This window comes from Schistocerca cancellata, chromosome 1 (assembly GCF_023864275.1).
Source record: "Schistocerca cancellata isolate TAMUIC-IGC-003103 chromosome 1, iqSchCanc2.1, whole genome shotgun sequence".
Lineage (NCBI taxonomy): Eukaryota > Metazoa > Arthropoda > Insecta > Orthoptera > Acrididae > Schistocerca > Schistocerca cancellata.
Window position 1 is genome coordinate 1,152,947,192 of NC_064626.1, and position 18,020 is coordinate 1,152,965,211.

Genomic DNA, 18,020 nt, shown 5'->3' on the forward strand with positions numbered 1-18,020 from the left:
CATTGAAAATAAATAACTTAAATAGATATGCCTGTTTTCCCATTTCTTCACTCACATTTTTTTGTTGCTCAGATTTTTTTCTTCAGTACAAATAATAATATTAATAATAATACGAATACAACAATGGGGGCAGCTCTGTTTTGTTACTCAGGTTTTTTTCCTTCATTACAAATAATAATGCAACAACGATGGGGGCTGCTCTGGTTTTTAACTGCAAGAGTGTAACAACCACTTGCCTATCTCACCTCGAGAGACTAGCGCAAACACTTCTGAGGGAGCTTGCAGAAAGTTCCAGAAATTAACTTACCCAAGTGACTAGTAGAAGTTACTTTGCCCAACCTTTTTTTTTTTTCCTAATGTAAACACTTCAGCAAGTGCTTGCAGAAGTTCCTTGTGGAAGTTACTTGCTAGTGAACATGTGCCTTCAGAGAATCCTAAGTAGTAAAACGTGGGAAACCATCTTGAGAGGAAGGTGAGAGTATAGTTGATAATGAGAGATAAGAGGGCAGTGAGCACGGCGACTCCTATGCGCAGCATCAGTGAGTGGCATGCAGTCAGTTCACAGAGCACTAGGAGCAAAATTAGGTCCAGAGAGCGAGTCTCCATGGTTTTATTGCCTTGGTAGATACACAGTGGGATGTCCTCACAAGTAAAAAAAAGTTCCTGAAGCCATTGTAAGAGGGGAGGTTGTGCCTGTGCCGACCTGTCGTGTGGATATTTAGGCAGAGCGGCATAGGAAGCTCCCACGGCACCTAGATTAGCTACTCCGCTGTGCTACCAGTCGGGTACCACTTGGGGTGGCATCACCATCCAGTGGTCCTGTATCTCGGCAACACATTGACAAGTCTTGAATACTGACAGAAATTAATATTTTATTAGAAATTTTGTGTATAAAGTAACCAACTTATTAAATATTCACGCAATCTACCTATGATAGTGGCCATCAGATCTATAATTTTCCCTTCTCCAAGAGTGTGTGATTGGAAATATTATTATTATTATTATTATTATTATTATTATTAAAACTGAAGTGGTGCCAAAGAAACTGGTATAGGTGCGTGTATTCAAATACAGAGATACGTAAATGGTCAGAATACAGAGCTGTGGTTGCCAACACCTATATACGACAAGAATTGTCTGGTGCAGTTGTTAGATCATTTACTGCTTCTATAATGGCAGGTTATCAAGATTTAAGTGAGTTTGAATGTGGTGTGATAGTCAGTTTACGAGCGATGGGATGCAGTGTCTCTGAGTTGTAGTGGGAATTTACTGTTTGACAAATTCACGAATATCAGGAATCTGGTAAAACATCAAATCTCCGACATCGCTACAGTTGGAAAAAGATCCTGCATGAACAGGACCGACAACGACTGAAGAGAATCGTTCCAATGTTACAGAAGTGCAGCCCTTCCGCAAATTTCTGCAGATTCCAAAGCTGGGCCATCAACAAGTGTGAGCATGCGAACCATTCATCGAAACATCATCAATATGGGCTTTCGGAGCTGAAGGCCCACTCGTGTACCCATGATGACTGCACGACACAAAGCTTTACGCCTGCGTTGATGACTGGAAACATGTTGCCTGGTTAGATGAGTCTAGTTTCAAGCAGATGGACATGTATGGGTATGGAGAGAAGCTCATGAATCCATGAACCCTCCTTGTCAGCAGGGGACTGTTCAAGCTGGTGGAGGCTCTGTAATAGTGAGGGGTGTGTGCAGTTGGAGTGATATGGAACCCCTGATAGGTCTAGATATGACTCTCACAGGCGACACGTATATAAGAATATCGTGTGATGACCTGCTTCCATTCATGTCCATTGTGCATTCCGGTGGACTTGGGCAGTTCCAGCAGGATGATGCAACACCCCACACACCCAGAATTGCTACAGAGTGGCTACAGGAACACTACCACGGGCCACCAAACTCCCCAGACACAAACATTATTGAGCATATCTGGGATGCCTTGCAACATGCTGTTCCGAAGAGATCTTCACCCTTATCGCCATCATCATCATAATTATGAATTGAATAATTAGGTACATTTCCTTTGTAAGGGCTCAACGATGTAGTCACTGAGACGTGTGTGTGTGTGTGTGTGTGTGTGTGTGTGTAATACCATGGAAAAGTTTCAAGTTTACACTCATGTGTTAAAAACTTTGTGATGTACTTGTTACTCCATTAAAGGCTGAACACAGTAATGGGTTTAAGAGTGACAATTCTTCTGGAAAATGTGGGATTCTTAGGGAATTACATTTTACGAGAAGCAGTCTGGAAACTTTTACAAATTAACCAAGGGAATTGTTCATTTTTACCCAGTGTTGAAAATGAATTTTATTGAGTTTATAAATCACAAATTTTAAAATCCTTAGCATCTTGAAGTGTGTTAATTACATGAAAATCATTCTATATAAATTATTGATGTTTTAAAAGCTGTGGTTAAGCTACTACGTATTGGCTGGAATATAGGTCAGTGAAGAGGAAAGAAAAATTATTGTGATATATTGTTCCACTTCCCACTCACCATTAATTTATCAGGAACTTCTTGACACCATCTTTCACACTACACACCTGTAATTCTCTGGAATTTTTTTGTCCAAGTTTGAGTAGCCACCCTGGGTTTACTTTTTGTCTGGTGGCTGGATGAGGAATTTCACGAAAAGTTGGCGAAGCAAAGTGTCCGCTTTGTACAAGGCCGACCGGACACTTCATCAAAGTCCCAGTAGACCATGACGTTGACAACTACCTACTGCCAATGCAGTGGTTTAAATACCATGTCTTCCCGCTGTTTGAACAACCAAATTTGTGGAGACTGGTTAGCCTCATTACGAATACTCACCATATTAGCCTCTATCTTTCTGAGGTTGCCAGGCATATACGGCTCAGCTACACCTTTGGCTTTGAAATTATTGGACCCCGTACACCATCTGTAAAATATCTATTAGCAACCGTCCGGAGCAAACTTACGTGGAATGATCGCAGAAACCAAGTTTCAGGAAAAGCAGATGCTGGCCTGAGATTTGTAGGAAGAATCTGTAGGAAATGATAGTGATCCACAAAAGAAGTAGCTTACAAAACAGTTAGAAAGCAATAGAGAGGACCTAACAAAGAGTAGTGCGTTTCGTGACATGGTCACTCAGCTGGTGTGAGAGTGTTAAAGATATGCCCAACAAACTCCAGTGCCAGACTATACAAGAGAGGTGTTGAACATCACAGAGTGGTTTAATATCGAAATTCTTAGAGAATATAGTCCGGGAAGAATTAGACAACACATATGTCTCACAAAACGAGAAAATTCGAGAAATTAGAGCTAGTCTAGTACAGAGGTTTACCAACAATCATTCTTCACACAGGCCATTCGTGAATGGAACGGGGAAGGAGGGATCAGATAGGGGTACCAGAAGTACTACCTATTCAATCCTGATGGTTCCAACTCTTGCTTATCTATACAATCACTATACAACAATTTCCTAATCATCAGACTCACCAAATTCTCTCTTCATGCTGCTTGTTCCTGCCACCCTCGAGCAGGTTTCCCAGTTGGACTGCGCCTCAAGACCCTTGCTGGAACTTCTACCTACTCTTTGTAGAACACGCTCCCTGTATATTTGCACGAATTACTCCTTGGTTTGTACACAGGCCACATGTTAGGACTGATCTATTTCCAGGACCTAAAGTTTGTCATTCCATGACATTTCAGCAATTTCTATCATATCTTCAGAAGTATTAGAGTGCTTCTATCCTCTACACTGCCAGCTCTAGAACTATGGCTAGAACAGGATTTGATTCTATGCCCCATGTGGGTCAGGAACAACATTCAGCGCCATGAACATGTAGTGTTTCCACAGGAGAGCTGTTAGCCATTACCAGAGCCATGTGATAGACTTACCTCAACCTCATTTTAATTTATAGTGACTCAGTGAATATTCTCCTGGCTACTGATTGATATCTGCTGCACTCTTTCTCTGGGTCACAAGTTGTGGGTGCCCCAGGGAATGAAGTGGCAGACTTGTTGACCAGAGAAGCAATTACGTGCTCAGCATTCACTTTGATGACTGTAGGTGTGGATTTGTTGGTGCATGGTTCATATAAGATCTATACTTGGGATTTGTTTGTGCGACTTCTTCTCACACCAAGGTGGTACACTGTCTGCTGAGCTAGTGTCCTCTGTAATTAACTCCTCACTATTGAGGAGACTAGAGTGTGTTTAAAATTAGTTGCGACTTTTGAGAGTACTGCAAAGGGCGAGTAGGGGAAGCATAGTTGCCAGTGTGTGCCAAATGCATCACCAGCTGACAATAAAGCCGTGCCTTCCGTACATTGCAAATGTTACCGTACATTGCAAATGTTACCGTACATTGCAAATGTTAGCGGCCACGAGGCAAACCTTCTTTGGTGATAAAGAAACAACAGTAATGAACAGAGAAGTTAAATCAGTGAATCTTTTATACATATATACATACATACTCAAGAGTATGGTGTAGTGGAGCGACCCCAAAGGAAGAACTGTCACTGTCCTCTTCCTCAGAACTGGTACTGGTGCCAACTGAAATTACTGTCTCTTCAATCTCTTTTTTCCAGCAGTCCTTCATGAATCCAGGTCTCCTAACTCGAGACCAATCCTGTGGGGCAACACTTGCAACGGCTTCTTCTGCCAGCATTTCAGCCTCACTGAATGTAAGCTTTTTCTGCCCCCCACACTACCTTTCATCTGCACCCATGAGTTCTCAATAGGATTTAAATGAGTAAGGTATGGAGGAATTCTGACTACATTATGCCCTTTATCGGTAACCAGTTCGTCGATCTGCTAGTGTGGAGTTTCCGGCTAATAAAGTGCTAAAAGTTTGGTTAAATATGCCTTATTCATGCCAGGTTCAACTTTATCCAATGGAACATACCTTTGCACTCAGAGCAAAATATCTGCATTCCTCTACTGTATTGTCAGAGCTTTATCTATCACAAGAGAATGGTATGACGCATTGTCCGTTGCTATTGTCGTATTTGGAGGAATATTCTGTAGCAGAACATCAGAAATCCACTTCGTGAAAACTTCGGTATTCATTTCCTCACGATAGTCGCCTTGCTTCGTAGAGCGTAACAGCAATAAACAGTTTGAAATGAAACCCCGAGTGGAGCCAGCGTGGAGGACAATTACCCTGCCACCCTTGCCTATCTTTGCTTTCATCTTTCATTGTGCTGTGCAATCTGTCCACCCCTTTGTCAGCTTGTGATGTGCATTAACCCACGTCTCGTCCAACTACACAATATCTTCGAATGAAATGCTCCTCACTGCATGCAGATATCGGCCTCACCATGCCACTATGCCAATTCTCTCGATGATAAATAGCAGAGATGAAAACTTTTCGTGCTGGAAACCAAGCTCGTGCAAACAGTTTCAAAGTGATGGACCTACTCCCCTCGAACGTCTCTGCTTCTGTGAGGCTGAAAAGAAGTTTGTTTAAAGTAGGATATTCCTTGCACTGATAATAAGTGTACATGTCTCGAATTGCATCCTGCTGGAATGCGTCAATCTTAGTTACAAGTATGTCATACCATATTTTCGTGCCTGGAGTTTCTAATAAAGAATGAGCTGGTGTTGCTCCTTCAGTCACGCCTTCCTTTCTTTCCTCCTCCTTGCCAATTCTCAGCACTGTAGATCGCTGGATGTTCAATGCAGCAGCTGTTCTGTCCTTCCCTCTCATAACATCTAAAATGTGCTGCTGCATTGCACTCCAGTTCAGAATAACTGTGCGTAGAGCAAACAAATTTGCGACCTCGGCCACGGATAGGAATTCCCTTTCCACAGCTCATTATCTTCACAGCTGGTGAACGTGTTCTCGGATGACCTCTTTTACTGCTAATCTTATGTTCAGATATGCTGCACTGCTATTATCAACGCAACGCCGACACAAAAACACTCGTGCACAACACCTGAGCACTGAAGAACACTTCAGTGACAGAAAATAACACTTCACAAAGAGAGCTAACGAATGCGGAAGCACATTAAGCACGACAGCACGTGGTACTTCAATGTCTGGCACGGCAACAGGGTTGGTTTACCAACCAAACTGTTGGCAGCATTGTAGGGGAAAGCTGGCTCTGTTGTGGTTTAACTGGGCAACAGCGTCATGTCCCATCTGTTGAGCCAAATGTCAAAAGTCACAACTAATTTTAAATGCACTATAATGGCTGCGTGGCGGTCCTCATACCTTTCCTCTCCTGGAAGAAACCCACTGCCCCTTGTCATGGCCTCATTGATCATACCGGATTAACTCATAACCTTATGTAATGAACCACCTACCATATTGTGGCTGCGAAGCCTTGTAGACTGTGGCTGAAATTCTGGGGGGTTGTCCGCCTTCTCTTCCACGACAAGTGTTGTCTTCCAGATTTTTTGCTTCTGATGTTGGGGGACAATGTACAGTCAGTTAACTGGTTCATTGTTTCCTCCAAGAAAGTTATTTTTATTGTGAAATCTGGGCAGGGGCAGAATGGTTGGGGTTGCGGTTGGATTTATGGTGTCAGGTCTGTCCACCACTCTTGTACTCTTCCTCTCTTTTTTTAAAACTGATAGGAGGCATCAACTGTTGTGTTCCTGCTACGTCCTGGTTTTCTTTTTTAGAATTGCCCCTTCACACAGTACTCTGAAGAGGACAAGATATTCAAGATCCTTTATCCTTGACACAAGGTGATGACAGAGATTATGTGAACATATTTTTATGCTTCCTCTGAGAGTCGGTGCTATTCCCACCTGTATTGTCGAATCTACTAGTGCTCATTACATTTTTAACCTTTTCACTTTTACTGTTACAGACCTCCTGGTTAGAATAAATTATTTATTCCATTACTCTCTCAGCTTCACCTTGGGTTGGGGGGGGGGGGGGGGGAGAGCAGATGTGATGAAATTTCTCTTGCTGCAGATAGGCACTGGGGGGGGGGGGGGGGGTTGCACTGTGACCTCCAGATTGGCCCTACCCCTATACTTTCTCTTTAAATTATTTTGTGTGGTAAGCATCAATATTTTGTGTCCTACGTACTACCACAATTTCATCAAATTTTTGGCTAAGTCACTTAACTCCAGGTGGAGTGCCCTATTAATGAAGACTGATGACCTCACTGTTCAGTCCATTTACCACTGCCTCCACCTGCTGAACCAACCCATATCAACCACCCAAAACATAATTCTATTCTTGACTGCAAAGTACTCAGTTTGGATGGCACGCAGTGTTGTTTAACATGTATCAACATGATAGAAACAAAGCTTTGTACTAAGCACTGTCTGCCTCAAATTCCGAAAATTTTGCCTTTTCTTTTGTACACCCTCTGTCTTTGCTGTGGAAGACTGATATTCAGTCATCATTCTTTGTTTTTTTGCTTGTTGGTGTCATCCATGTGTCTATGTTCACTTTTACTTCTCAATTTGACTGAAGATATGCTGTGGGTTATTCTTTCCTTTGCAGATTTCAAAAAAGTTTTTTTGAGTAGTTCACTGATATCCATGTGGATTGATTTTGTATGTGTGCAGGTGATGATTTGTGTTGAAGTACCCCATTAATTGACATGCAGTGTATCTTGCACATAAACCTTGTAAAGTTCTTTGCAATGAAATGCACAAAGCCACCTCAGTAACTGTAGCTAGCAATGAAATAAGTATGCTGTGATAAAAATCATTGTTGACACTATTATTGGAGGTGTAACTTTCATTTTTCACTCTTGGAATTAAAAAATGATTCATAAACAGCTCAATGCAGGTATTTTTGGCAGTTGTTAAGAGACATTCTCAATTTATGAGCATAGGCTTTGATGGCCAGAGACAGTGTCAATTCTTCTGTGTACGTGAGGATGTCATGATGTGATAAAATGATCATTAGTTTGGCTTCTTTAGGGTGATTTAATTCTTAATTTCGTTCATTTGTGCACATAATTGAAAATGAGAAGTTATTGTTTGGTTGAACAGTTAAATATTTCATGTTTATAGGTGTCAGCATAGTCTATAAGATAATTTCTTCATTTCAGCTTTGATTACCATTCTGATATCTCAGAAGTGTGATAAGCTAACACACAGTTTGTCAGCTGTGTTGCTGGAGGTTCACAATGCTAGTTGAATGAACTATGAACTAGGTAATGAGAGAGAAATGAACCACTGTCAAAATAGGAGAGACTGCTGTGTTTAAATGTGATAATGTATTGAATACTGCTGTAAAAGACTGGTGGTGTCTTTGAGTTGTTAACTGCTATATTTAATCGTCAGTGGAATTTCTAGTTTTCTCTAACAATATTTGATGTTCTAAAACACTTCCTCTTTTTGTGGTTATGTATAATTACAAAATATCATATCATTGTACATATCCCAGTTCTTATCCTGTGTTAGTGTATGTTATTTTGTGCTGTTATTGGAATCATTCAATTCTTTTGCTGTGTGAGAAAACTTATTGTGATGTCATAGGATGTTCAGGTCATGGGTAAGTCACATTCGCCACTGAATCCATTCTGAGAGATGCTAGTGCCGCTGCATCACGGAATGGCGGTTAGGGAATTTGAGGCAAGTAAAATTTGAAACAATGTGTTGATCTGTGTACCCAGATGGCATCTTTGTACCAAAGGCACCTGTGTGGTTTTGTATCCCTATCCGCCTCATTCTAACGTGTCACAAGCAGTTGTGTGTCTGTGTATGTCCTGCCAGAAGAAAACTAATTGTATCACTCTCTATAACTGACATGTAAATAAAATAATAGACATTGAAACTGCTGAGTGAAGCAGTTGATACGATTGAGTGGAAGTGTGTCCTTTTTACACGTCACACCTGAGCATAATGATAATAGTTCAGCTGTTATAAGTAGGCAGTATATGGTAGGATTGAACCTTCGCATTTCACTTGGAAAGACGAGTAAGGAAATAGGGTTGGTTCCTCATAAAAGTTTTTCTATACACAATTTGTAAAGTAGAATGTGCCTTAAAGCATAAGCACCAAGTGACTTCACTATTACAGGGTGTATATGACCCGGGCCAACCGGGAGATCCGGGAAAAACCCGGGAATTTTTTCATCCAGGAGAAAACCGGGAAAAACCCGGGAATTGTTTAGAATTCCGGGAATTTTTTTTTCATTGTTTTAGTTTTCAGTTAAAGTTTTGTGATTTTGACTGGTAAGAACAAATACTCTAACAAAGGATACTACTGTATCCCGCTATTGCAGAATAATACTGCAGCAACAAAACATGAACAAGAGGGGGGAAAAAACGAAAATAAAACTTAAGTTGAAAAGGAAATGCGCCATATACAACAACAAAACACAGTGCTCATACAAGCGTCTGCCAACAGCGAAGTGTGTCAAAGGCTTTAGGAAGACTATGCAATGCTTCATAACAACAAATTGTCTCCAATGAGGGTGACGTGGTAACTGTTTAAATTAGATTTGTTTGAGCAGTTGTGGGCGGGCTCTTGCGCAGTTGAGTCTCGTATGAGTAGTACCTTCTTTCGCTTCTGGTTACGGAAGTATGGCTGGGCTCCACTACTTAATAGTGCACCGGTTCGGAAATATAGTAAATCTGGCGCTGATGCCCAGAGCAGTCTGAGTTGTGGTGGGGAGATGGATCGCCTCCATGTGACCTGTGTTTACGTTCAGTGATTTTGTTGTTTCCTCTTCATTTATTATTCTCACGTTAAATGATGACAAACGGATTTTTGCGGCCAGGAGTTATCAAATGAATTAAAATACATTCACATAATTACGGAAGGCTAAAATATGTTAAAAGTTTTAGATTTTATTTCCACCTTCCTGACAGTCAAGCATTAATTGCCTTACAGAACAATGAAGTTATTTTTGTTGATTTGCTAAAGAGATTTGGCTTTCATTAATCTTTTCTGCTTTATTTGAAAAGAAGTGTTTAATTTCACACTATTGCCTAGTTTCAACTGTTCGCTGCATTTCAAGTGCACTTCTGTCATTATACCATAATAAAGAACCAAACATGATATAATGCAGTACTGGTAGTCCAAGAAAATTTACATACGAATCTGGACATACGAAGTGCCAAATTATGCATTTTAGTATGGTTCACGAAATTCCAATGCTCTTGAAGTATCCTCTCTTGTCTTGTTTCTTTTATGACACAGTATAAGATCTTTTAATGATTTATGCTTACGAACGTATGAGCTTCCTGCATCATCGTAGCTGCGCAAGCGCGGTGACGCTTATTATCTGGCGCTCTCTTCCAACTGCTGAAACGAACTTATTTCTAACAGGTCGCAGGAAAATATTGTGAATGGTGGTTTGAAAAGCGTTACATTCAAAACAAATTTTCTTTTACGCAAGATGAACTATGTGCAAGAATGTACGATGAATTTCTTAAATCACAAAGTGTTTGACTCTCATTTAAAAATCAACTCTTTGAGGACAACCATTTAGAAGAATTTCGAGCCCAGAAAATCAGACATTTATGTCGTTATTAAAAATTTTACTGGCACATTTGTGTGATGTATCTTGAAACGTAACATGTGCAAAAAAGATAAACATTATATGTGGAAGCTTAGCTTCTCTTCCAGCTTATTAATCTTAGACACCAATATTATATGTGAATGCTATGTATAGTAATTTAAACCATTAACTTTTCTACTTTTCTTATTTGTGTGTCCACGCTACTGAAGAGTGATCTTGCTATTGGGTGACTCCATCACATGTCCTGTCATCAGCTGGCGAGATCATGTGACATGAGCTACGATTGCCTTACAAAAGCGCTTTGCAATCTCGATTTCAGTACTTCGGAAAGTGGCATGCGGTGTAGGGTGGAATTCAAATTTATACCTTCATAATACGGAAATATGCAGCGTACATGTTGCTGCACATGAAAGGCCTTTCAAAACGTTTTTTCCCCCGCTGAGTTTCGTTTTCTAAAGTGCTGGGAAATTCTATGTCAGTATATAAAACCATAAACATTCAAAGAATTGATGAGTTTTACAGTGCCAAGGTAGAGTATACTGTCACTTAACACGGAAAAAGTGTATTTTCACTTGGGAGAAAGTGTATTTTTAACCGGGAAATCCGGGAATTTTTTTTTTCCTTGTTCACGTATACACCCTGTATTGCAATCAGTTAAAACTGCACAATGCCAGAGAAGGAAAGTTGCTACTCACCATATAGCGGAGATGCTGAGTCGCAATAGGCACAACAAAGAGATTCACACAATTGTAACTTTCGGCCATTAAGGCCTTTGTTAGCAGTACACACACACACACACACACACACACACACACACACACATGTGTGCACGCAAACGCAACTTGCACACACGTCTGCAGTCTCATAGAGCTGAAACCTCACTGCCACACTTCTTGTTGTGCCTGTCGCGACTCGGCATCTCCGCTATATGGTGCGTAGCAACTTTCCATTGTTTTAAATAAAAGTTGAACTTTTTATACAAAGGACTGTTAGCTTATTTTATGTTGCAATCCATCCCCTTTATGTAAGAATCTTGTTTATAGTATTACATATGTTCAGTCATGTTGCAGTTTCACTAGTAAGCAAACAACTTCCTTTGCTGTTAGGTGAATTCACATTTGCACTTTGGGATTACTGATAAACTGATATTCTGTGTTACAGAGAGCGCCCTAACTGGAGAGCTAAAAATATGTCGCATTGATAAGCACTCCAGCAGTTGTTTAGGAGGAGAAGAAGTGTTTATTCTTGTTGAAAAAGTTGGGAAAAGTGAGTCATGCTAACCATTTTAATGATTTACAAATATTTAATGTTATACTTTGAATGTAGACATAAATTTGATTGGCATTATCCATTTGTTTCCACAGAAAACATTAAAATAAAGTTCTTTGAACTTGATGAAGAAGATAATGAAATTTGGTGCGACTTTGGAAAGTTCTCAGAATTGGATGTGCATCACCAGTATGCAATCGTGTTTCGTACCCCACCATATAGGGATACAGAAATTACAGATAATGTTAATGTGTATTTGCAATTGTATCGTCCGACAGATGGCGATTGTAGTGAACCAATACAGTTCTCGTACAAGCCATCGGACAGAGTAGGTGAGTTTTGTAGCATAGGGGAAAAAATTAATTGGCCACCTTTGTGGGAGAACTCTTGTCATATAAAGTTTCAGCTGAAGCTCTCAAGTGTCTCCCATTATTATTATTATTATTATAACAAAATATTTACACAGATAATGAGTGACTGATTTGTTATGTGGGCACTAGTACATTATTTCTGATCCAGTTGCATGGAAAAGTTACCTAAATTATCCCAGCGGTGGTAAAAGAAAAGTTGCTTTTATGGGGCAAATCATCAACTGTTTTAATTTTTTCTGCCCTCCCATCCTGCTCTCTCTCTCTCTCTCTCTCTCTGTGTGTGTGTGTGTGTGTGTGTGTGTGTGTGTGTGTTTCAAAACACACAGACCCAACAGAGTTACATTGTTACAGTGCTGTAGCACTCCCCTTTCGTGGTGGCAGTGCTTTGTTGTTACTTTATTCCTTCCTACATAATATTTAGAAAATTTTTACTGTGCCTTTTCTGCATCAAGGTAGATAAAAGCTGTACATATGCAGTTGCAGGTGCTCATAAAAGAGAAAGTAGGGTTTGTTAATGAAAGCCAAAGCAGTAGAATAAATGAATAGGCTGTTCTCATTAAACAAACTATTTTGTAAATGTTCTTGTAAAGAAGTTTAGCTTTCATAGCGCTTTAGGTAGTGCTTAAGATAAAACAGTAGTTAAATCAATCGCGGATACAGGCTGTAGGAGTGGTAAACACAATGATTGGAAATAAAACAGTGAGATAATAAGTAACTAACATGTTGGTAAGCATTTCTTTATGTCGGGTGGATGTAAGTCATCAATATTAATGGGTTTACATGAAATTGAACTTAATTGCCAATCAAAATTTGGGTCTGTTCATTGATTTTTACTGGCCAGTGACAGTCTATTCTTTCTCTGTGCTTCTACTGTGCTCCAAAATTGCCTGTTTCTAAATGAAGATCTGTGATCTCTCACATAACCTTTTTTTTTTTATCTTCTTTAGGCAGGAAACGCCAAAGGATGTCAGTAAATGACTCCTACAACAGACACATTTCACAGGAGAATGAACTGGCTCGGAATTTGTTGAACCTGGAAGTATCAGGCAACAATCCATCTTTTAGTGGTATAGCAACCACGTCAACTAGCCTGGATGCGTATTTGTGTGACCCTCGTAGCAATTCAGCCGAATTTCAAGAGTTCTTGGGTAGACTGTCAGGTAGTGATATTTTTCAAGGTGAGTTACATTTATTGGTATATCGCCTGTTGGAATAGAAAAAAATCATTTCTTCATTTTTTGTGGGGGAAGTATATTTAGTAATCTGTTTATTACTTAAATATTTGCAATGTTTACAGATTATCTCGGTGCGTTGCCCCAAGGACCGCAGAATCTGACAGTCAGGCAGGCCTATGGGGGAGACCTTGTTACGGATTCTGCAAGTAACAGGACCCAGCAGTCCACTGGTAAGAAATTCTGTGTTCATGTAGTTCTTGTGTAAAGTTCTTGGCTTTGCTACATTATTAATTTTATGAAGAGAAATCAGAATACCATAATCCAGGATGTTTCAAAATGAACATACCGGTTTTAAGGCGTTGTAGCATTTATTAAATTCAACTTACAATTGTAAATAATACACCAAATGAAAGAGCAACTCAGTTTCGTTTGTCTACCTGTGTGCAATGGGAAGAGTATGGAATGATGAAGAGTGACTGAAAAATGTGTTGAACGAGTGCGAGTCTTTCACGTTTCATCCCATAGCCCCAAGAAATATCCCCACGGAAAGTTTATGGGCCTTTCTATTTTAGTGAATCAACCGTAACTCATGTTTCTTATCTTGATGTGCTACAGCTATGGCCCGTGCCTCAATGGGAAGAAGCTGAATTACACATCTTTATTTGGGAGCAAGATAGTGCACCGCCTTGCGACTGGTTAAACGACATTGTACCCAACCAGTGGATTGGGACCAACAGGCTGGTTGACACTGCATTTTATGCATGACCTCCACGTTCACATACAATCTTATGCGATCATGTGTGTGTGCACCACCGATACCAGCTGATCTATCGGACTTTAGAAACAGTGTTATTGCAACAGTTACTCCTGACACATTGTTTTGGAGCAACTCGCCTATCGACTCGATGTGTGATCGGTGTTGACACTGAATAATTGTAAGAAAAACTTTTTGTGTTTCTCTTTCATTTGGTGTATTATTTATAATTGTAGGTGAATGTAATATGTGCTACAAAGCCTTAAAACATGTATATTCATTTTGAAACACCCTGTATATGCGGAGTGGGGGAAAGAGGTGGCATTGCTTTCTGAAAAGCTAAAGGGCAATCTGTGTATTAAATCAAGGATGACTGCCCAGGAAGGGAAATGTTTTGTATGTTTCCAAAATATCTAAGGACAGATTGTGGGTCAATACATAGACTGTATATTGATGGTGTAGTGTTTTCTTGTATGAATTGTGTTGTCTGAGACTGTATTAGTTATTTGATGTCAGTGTTGTGTGCGTGTTACCTACATCTGTATCTGCATCAACATCGATACTCGACAATCCACTGTATGGTGCATGGCAGAGGGTACTCTGTACAACTAAAAAGCATTTCCTCTCCTGTTCCACTAGCAAATAGAGTGACTGTCTATATACCTCCGTGTGACCCCTAATTTTTCGTATCTTTGTGGTCCATATGCACATTGGATGTTGGAGGCAGTAGAATCGTTCTGCAATCAGCTTCAAATGCCGGTTCTCTTAAATTTTCTCAGTAGTGTTCCTCGAAAAGAATGTCGCCCTCCCCCCAGGGATTCCCATGTCATATTCTGAAGCATGTCTGTAACACTAATGTGTTGTTCCAACCTACCAGTAACAAATGTAGCAGCCCACTTCTGAATTGCTTCAGTGTCTTTCTTTAATCCAACCTGGTACAGATACTAAACACTCGAGCAGTATTCAAGAATAGGTCACACTAGCATCCTATATGCAGTCTTGTTTACAGATGAACCACATTTACCTAAAATTCTCCCAGTAAACGGAAGTTGATAATTTTCCTTCCCTACCACAGTCCTCACATGCTCGTTCCACTTCAAATCACTTAGCAGCGTTTTGCCCAGATATTTAAACAATGTGACTGTGTCAAGCAGGACACTACTAATACTGTATCTGAACACTGCTCAGTTATGGTAAATGTAATACAGTGGAAATTCACTGAAACAATTATTGTGAGAATCATGTTTTATACATATTTTCAGTTTCTATCTTCTTGCATTTGCTTTGTTTCTTGTGCTACCTGTTTTGATCACTTCATTACTGTGCAGCGATTGTCCTTAGTGCATCTACCTTTATATTTTCAGGAATGAATTTCCTTTAATTTATGTGATTATTGTGCTGTTGATATAGTTATTCTGAGGCATTGTTGGGTTTGGGTGATTATACAGTGACTTGATGTTGATTATATTTTTTATTATTTCAGGCAAAACACCTGTTGGTCCTTCAAAATTTTACCATACAACAGACTCGGTAAATGTAAAGGACTGTCCAGTAAGTACTAAAATTAATCACACATATAAAGATATACATGTAGACAGGTGCATATAAAAGAAACTGAAAGTCCTATAAATCATGCCTTTACTTCCTAGAGTAGCATAAATACAAGTGGCTAGTGGCCCTTTTCCAACCACAGTGTCCAGTTTCATAGTATCTCAGAATTTCTTCATAAATGTCTCATGATCTAAACATACACTGTATCTTTTCAATTGTGTGTACCCATTGACACCTTCTTCCACAACTGGCAATGATTTTTTATGTGGAATACACAAAGTTACGCCATAGTTTGGAGAACACATTAAACATAAGTCTTCTTACAATTGGCTGTAAAACTTGGTCCTAAAGCAAGACAAAGCCCAAGTGCATGGTAATTCCAAAGTACCGTACCTAGTAAAACACAGTAGTGTTTAACAAACATTTATGTAATGGGCAACTTTATTTTGTGGACAGTAAATGTTCTGCTGGATATTACGTGCAGTGTAAACATATTGATTATCCTGTTGTCTCATTACTTAAAACAAAAGATTAATATACGTGTATGTTCTTTGGATTTTATGAATACATGATTTAATTAATGATTTACATTGTGTTGACAAAATTAATATTTTCCCATGACATTTGATAACCCTGTGTTTCCGAAGTATGCACTGAGATAAATGCATTGCATGCCAGGAAAATTGGAAACTCTTAAATGATAAAATGCATCTTACGTAAGTTTTGCATCAACCGTGCCGTGTAGATCTGCTCGTAAACAACTATGTTGCAAAATCAGTGCTTACTCTGACAAACATATGGAATCCTGAAAGCATTGACTTCCCGGCTGCAGACGTGACCCTCAGTCTGCTTGCGGTGAAACTCACATCATTCTAGTGAGATATTTCAGCAATGTAGTTCATCAACTTGAGAACCAATTTGTCTTGAGTCACACAACGTTAGACAATATTAAATGTAGTTACGTAGTGATTGCACGTGAGGAGCAATGGGTACGGAAGTAGAAGACATCCTATCTTCACCCCACGCCACCGAAAAATACACACCTATCAAGCACATGCTTGTCGCAGTCTGAAGTCGAACAATTTGATCGGTTGCTCTGCACTGAAGAACTCCGCAACTACAAACGATCAGAGCTACCCCTTCATCTTAGCATGCTGGCAGGAAACACAGTTAGCTAGTGCCAAAACATTACCTTAGTCTGATTATATGAGGACACAAGACGCAGCTAATCTTCCATCACCACAGCCTGTGCCTCCAACTAAACGCCCACTCGCCACTCATTCTGGACGTTACGTATACTACAGCCCAAATACTGTTGACACTTTGGGAGGAAGCATGTGCTAAACGAGATGTTCCTGAACTAGTGTGTATTTGATGAATTGCAGTGGATGTGATGAGTATTACATAGGTTAGACAGTATTTTCATTTGAAACACATTTTAAAGAGCATACATATTCCGAGAATAAAAAGCCTTTGGTACACACATTGCTGAATATAAGCATTGCACAACAAACATAAAAGTGCAAGTTAACTTAGACTGCAGTTTTTTAATGCTTTTGAGGATCTACTTTAGTGATATGATATTTTAATGTTGGGTCAATCCATACCAAGTGGTCCAGCACTGGTTGCTTGACCATCTCAGAAAAAAAAATTATACTTCCTGGGTGAATTTCCCAATGTTTAGTAGCCACAATTCTTTTTTTTTTTTTTTAAGTTTATTGTTTATTATTTCGAAATGGCGTCCATATTTGTTCCAGGCTGCATGCGTTTTTTCGTATTTGCAAGCATCTACATTTTTTACAGTTATTCAGTAGTGGATTGTCCTAAGCCTTTCAGATAAAATGTATTTAGTTCAACACACTCTGGGCTACCAATTAACATCATTATTACTTAGTTGAATGTATTCTTTAGTATATTTTTCATAGTTCAAAGTTATCATCCACAAATTAAAACTCAATTTTTTAACAGTAGTTTTCCAAAGAAAGGTTAATTTCTCAGCTTTCTTTTCTGCTGTTACACTCTATGGTGTAGTTACTTTTTGTAGAGTATCAATGGTGAGCAGCGTACACTTAAATAATACACTGTTTTAAAAAATGGAGTTTTTTAATTTTTCCATTTTGTGGCCTGCAATATCTTTGTTACGTTGTTGTTGTTGTGGTCTTCAGTCCTGAGTGTGGTTTGATGCAGCTCTGCGTGCTACTCTATCCTGTGCAAGCTTCTTCATCTCCCAGTACCTACTGCAGCCTACATCCTTCTGAATTTACTTAGTGTATGCATCTCTTGGTCTCCCTCTACGATTTTTACCCTCCACGCTGCCCTCCAATACTAAATTGGTGATCCCTCGATGTCTCAGAACATGTCCTACCAACTGATCCCTTCTTCTAGTAAAGTTGTGCCACAAGCTCCTCTTTTCCCCAATTCTATTCAAAACCTCCTCATCGAATCTTCAGCATTCTTCTGTAGCACCA

At 39.6% G+C, this 18,020-nt stretch overlaps 1 protein-coding gene across 2 annotated transcripts in view; it reads left to right on the top strand.

Moving 5' to 3' along the window:
- The window catches only part of LOC126093176 (nuclear factor NF-kappa-B p110 subunit), an 88,808-nt gene that overhangs the window by 30,626 nt on the left and 40,162 nt on the right, over nt 1–18,020 (top strand). For both annotated transcript variants that reach the window (XM_049908704.1, XM_049908703.1), the window contains exons 7-11: nt 11,594–11,698; nt 11,797–12,033; nt 13,020–13,250; nt 13,370–13,477; nt 15,485–15,552. In XM_049908704.1, the coding sequence (XP_049764661.1) occupies nt 11,594–11,698; nt 11,797–12,033; nt 13,020–13,250; nt 13,370–13,477; nt 15,485–15,552 (749 nt within the window). The remainder of the gene's footprint in view (nt 1–11,593; nt 11,699–11,796; nt 12,034–13,019; nt 13,251–13,369; nt 13,478–15,484; nt 15,553–18,020) is intronic.